A 4908-nucleotide genomic window follows, 5' to 3' on the forward strand; every position below is an offset into this window, starting at 1 on the left:
AACGAAGTAGCAGGGAAGTTCAGTCTTTAGAGCAAGTTGTTTTAGCCAGCTGCAGCCACCTTGGCATGCTCATACACGTTTTGTTTACTCTGGTGGAGGGAGCACATATGCAAATGTGTTCACAAAAACAGCTTCTGGACCTTCAGAAGTGGAACCAATTTTCTTTCAAAGAAAAATTCTTTGCCCCCTTTCTTGTGCAGACAGACTCAAAAGAAATAGGCAGCTATAAAGCGATCAGTAGCTGGAGAGGAAAAGACCCCCTTCCTCAAGGCAACTAAGAACGGGAACTCCATCTCTGTGGGTTCCTTCACCCAGCTCCCACTCTGTTCTGTCCTCTTCCTTCAGCATTTGGTTTATCCAAGGAGAACTGCTAATGATCTGCCTGTCCTCTCCCAGCCAGCGCTCTGGGGCTCGGCCTGAGCAGCGGGGTGCTGATAGCAGTGCCCTGTCCCCAGGAGCGAGCTGCCTCTGGCCAGGCCATCGAAGAGGCCATCCAGCAAGCTCTCAGTGAAGCCAGGTGAGAAGACACCTAAGCCCTACCCTTTGCTCAGCCAGTGGTCTTGGGGAAGTAAATAACTTTGGGGACGCTGCTGCAGGAGCTGTAGCACAGCTTAACCTTGGGTGTGGGAGCCCACAATGTGCTTTCAGCTGTAGCTTTATCTAACCTGAAGCTTGTTTTCAGAACTTTTTATAGAATGTGGTTATGGAGATAAATTATCTGCTAGGAGCAGTGTTTCTCCTCTGATGTTGCTTTAGCCCAGTCCTTCTCATCTGCAGGCATTTTCTTTTATGTTTGCAGGTCCAAAGGGATCACAGGCAAAGAACTGACCCCTTTTATGTTACAAAAGCTCAATGAATTAACTGATGGGAAATCTCTGGACTCCAGTATCCTTTCACTGAGTGGGGGGAAAAAGTACTCAAGTGTACTTCATATCTCTTCTGATAATGCTTGGTGAAAAACACTGTCCCTTTATTGACAGTCTAGCAAGGGGCAAACACTTCAGTATCAACAAACAGATGAGAGCTTAGCAACAGCATCCTGCTTTTTCAGGAGCATCCTTGGTGTCCTCATCTACTTTTGCATTAAAAATTGGAGGCCAGGTCAGGTAGCAGGTTGTCCAGAGCCCAAAGAGATCCCTCACATCTGATCTGTGAGCTTGCCTGCTCTGTGATGGAATCTCAGGGCACTGTTGTCTGTGGTGGGGCTGCACACTGGAAGGTACCTGGGCTTCCCAGAGCACTGTGCTGTGCATCACACTGCCTTATCCAACTCTTCATGTGGGTGCGAAGTAAGAGAAACTTGGAAGAAGAACACCTCTGGGTGAGCAAGAATCCTCTTGCACTTGCAAGAGGAAAGAAGACCTACTGGCTGGGATGCCAGTGCAAGGTCTGGGAGAGCCAGGTTCACCTGCAGGCTCTGCTGCCAGTCCTGTAGGAGACCTGATCAGTCAGGACAGGTTGGTAAAGGCATTTTGATATTACAGCTGGATGGAGCTACAAAGTGGGGCTTTCGAAGCCTCTGACACTCCACTCCCAGTGAAACTGCTAAAAAAAAAATAAAAAAAAATAAAGGCTTATAGAGACTTGGCAAAAATCTAATTAGGCATCGCTTTCTGAAAAAGTTGGCTACCTTCCTCTAAGGTTTTTAGATGCATTTCTGTCTGAAGCCTTTGCTTCTGTTCCATAACTGTCAAATGGAGACGGCAGGTTTCCTCCTCATGGACCACAGGGGGTGAAAGGTAAAAAAAATAATTAAAAAATCAGGGTGTTCATGCAGTATTGTAACCCAGTATATGTGCTCCCAAAGCATTATGGTCTAGGAAGATCAAGCCTCTTAAGTGCCACAGCATGTATTTTCTGCTTTCATCTTCTAGACTGTTCCTATGTAGCCTTCTGACAGGTCCATCTTGCTGGTATTTTTTCTTTTCCTCAAAGAAATGCCAAACAGACCTTGCTCTGATCCAGAACAATGCCAGAGTGGGCAGCTGCATTGCAGTGGCCCTGAGCAAACTACAGAAAGCCAGAAGGAAGGGGAACCTGCCTCAGCAAGAGGACACAACCCCACCTCAGCCTGTGAGTCCCCTGCTGCCCTCCATATAATGCCTCTCTGCTGACAGCACAGGTTAATTTTATATCTGTTCCCAAAAGTAGAATGTGACTCAGCCAGAGACCAATCTTTCTGCTTCACACTGGTAGACATTCTCTCTTTGGTATTTTCCATTCTTCTCAGATAAATATCCTCTCCTCCTCCCCCTATTCACATTTGCAGGGAATAAACACTGACACTGGTGTAATTCCATTAAGCCTTAAACCATCAAATCCATTTAATCACCTTTTCACCTTTTACTGTGCCCTTACTTACCACTTGAACTGTATTGCTCTGAGTGCCAGAGAACTCATGACTACAGAGTAGACCTGGAAGAGGGTGGAGGGAGATATTTTGAGCTGCTGAGCCATACATGTGTTATAAATATATATTTTTGTTGGTACAGCATATTCCAAACAAGATCCATTATAACCCTAATACTCTGTTCACTTTCTTGAGTTCTGTGTGTGCCACATAATTTACAAGAAATCTATTTTAGGTAGTCTTTAGAGAGCTGAAAAATTTTCAAAAACTCATTTGCAGTAGGATTTGTCAACATAAAAGAGGGCAGTGACTCCAGAGACAGTAACATAGCATTTGATGGAATGACAAAAAACAGCTGTATGTCCCCAAAGAATCTGGAAACTTCCTGTTTGTTGAGCTGTGCTGCTTTTTTTCTGGCTTTGCAAGACAGTGATCCGTGCAGTGTTACTGGGCATGGCAATTTCTCCTGGGAGCTTGCAAGAAATTGCTGCATTTTTCTGCCCAGTTTTCCCTATTTTATTTGCTTTTTTTACAGAGCAGTGCTTGAATGTTTCTGAGGATTGGCATATGAGAAGTTGTCCCAAGGGAGATGGCTTCAAGGGCACTGACATGGCCAGACCTGTACACCTTCTTATGTTACTCTGTCACCACACAGAGACCACCAGCACCCATATGTGCACACAATAACACCCCACCTGCCACCCTGGGGCTGGCTATGAGTAGGTATAATTCAGAAAGCAACATATAGAAGAGAATCACAGAATCTTAGGGGTTGGAAAGGACCTTGAAAGATCATCTAGTCTAATCCTCCCTGACAGAGCAAGATCACCTAGAGCACATCACATAGGATTTTGAGTCTTTCTCATCAGGACTGTACAGACCTGTGTCCAGCCACCCAAAATAAGCACAGGCTTTCACACTGTAAATTAGGTTGTTTTCAAGAGGGTGGGAAAAGTGACTAGGAAAAGCAAAGAAGACTTAGAATTTTTTTTCCTCAAGTCCTTCCAAACACTATTTACCTTTCTCCTTCTTTCTTAAAGGTGGTGATTGGAGGTATCAACGTTGACTTTATAGCAAAGGCGCAGAACCCGGTCATCCTGGTACTGTATCTGTAGCCATTTTCTTAGCACCACTGCCATTTCCAGCTACTTTTACAGGAGTGCCAAGCCAAAGGAGGGTGGGGAGGAGGGTGGTATCCATGCATGACATCCACATGTCTGTACACACACACACACACACAAAGCTGGGAGGTGTAGTACAGCATATATGTTGATGTGTTTTCTAGGTGGGCAATGGCGTAACACGTAATGACCTACTCTGTTCCCATGCTGAAAGTCACTTTCCCTGACATTGCTCTGTCCCTGTTTTGAGTGTATCATCCTTGTAGTCTCTACAATATGACTCTGGCCTCTACTGTCTATGTTAAGGTGCCTTGGGGCTATTTTCTGATGCCATAAACCCAAAGAGCTGCTTTAGCAGAAGAGCTGCCCAGGGCATCTCAAAGCGTAGATGCAAAGAGTTAGCAGCAGTGGGTAAAGACCCTCACTGTGCTGTGACAATCTCTAATTCAAGGACAGACCCTATGGGAAGGAAATCCCCAGGTAAGAGCCAACTCTGGCTGCCTGGGACTGTCTTAGCTATGGAAGGTAGCATGAATAGGAGAAAAAGTCTCTGTGAAGAATACCCACAGTGGTAAAAAGCTTTGATAAAAATATTACTGACACAGTTACAGCTAAACAAGAGTCCTCAGCCATAAAGGATATTTGAGTCACCAAGAAAAAAAAAAGATTGCTTTGAAAAGATAGAACATTTTACATCTCTACCAATCCCTCTCCCTCTCAATGTGGTTTGACTCAGAAACATCCAAGAAGCTGAACTGGAGCAGACCTGGGGCTTCCTCATGCAAATGACAACCATTTGCACGGCATGTACAATTTTTGTGGAGCTAAATGAAGTACTACAGATGGAAGTGGTGAAGCTTGCTCACAATTTGTTTCATTTCTCACAACACTCTATGCTGATTGCTGAAGAAGAAACTCCTGCTGCCCAATGGGGCAGTCTGTGAAGACCTCTCAGTCAGGCAGGGAAAGGCCTGCAGGGGAAGCTGTCCTTAAGGAAGTTGGCTATTCAATTATACAGAAGCAGAGGCCAAACAGTATTATAATGGTCAAGGGTGACACATGCTGTGGCATCAGCTGTGAAGGCTTGCAAAACTAAAAGTTCAGTGCTTCATCTGTGGTCTAACTGATAGCATATATACCCCACGCTCAGGTATCAGGACAAGGAGCTAAACTCTCTCCAAGGGTGGGCAGAAACTCCTTGGTGTGTCAGACATGAGTGCAGATCCCTGGACCCACTCATGGTGTGGTGAGGGGCCAAGGACAGCTGTAGACCCTGCTAGGAGCAGCTGACAAGAAAAAAGGAAGGAGATTCTAACATTAGAGACATTAGCTGCCCATCTGTGTAGCAACAAGCCCTAGAGGCGATGGCTCACGGTGTCTGCTACCCCAATGCCAAGCTGCAGTAGGATTTGGGAACTGACAGCCAGAATGTTCCTG

At 45.4% G+C, this 4908-nt stretch overlaps 1 protein-coding gene across 1 annotated transcript in view; it reads left to right on the forward strand.

Annotated features, from left to right (window-relative positions):
• Positions 1–4908, forward strand: part of LOC104396043 (pseudouridine-metabolizing bifunctional protein C1861.05-like) — a 23484-nt gene that overhangs the window by 5428 nt on the left and 13148 nt on the right. Inside the window, exons 7-10 of the mRNA XM_010005823.1 lie at positions 397–517; positions 800–885; positions 1949–2073; positions 3391–3450. Of these exons, the coding sequence (XP_010004125.1) occupies positions 397–517; positions 800–885; positions 1949–2073; positions 3391–3450 (392 nt within the window). The remainder of the gene's footprint in view (positions 1–396; positions 518–799; positions 886–1948; positions 2074–3390; positions 3451–4908) is intronic.

This window comes from Chaetura pelagica, unplaced genomic scaffold (genome assembly GCF_000747805.2).
Source record: "Chaetura pelagica isolate M959 unplaced genomic scaffold, ChaPel_1.0 scaffold79, whole genome shotgun sequence".
In the NCBI taxonomy this organism is placed as follows: domain Eukaryota; kingdom Metazoa; phylum Chordata; class Aves; order Apodiformes; family Apodidae; genus Chaetura; species Chaetura pelagica.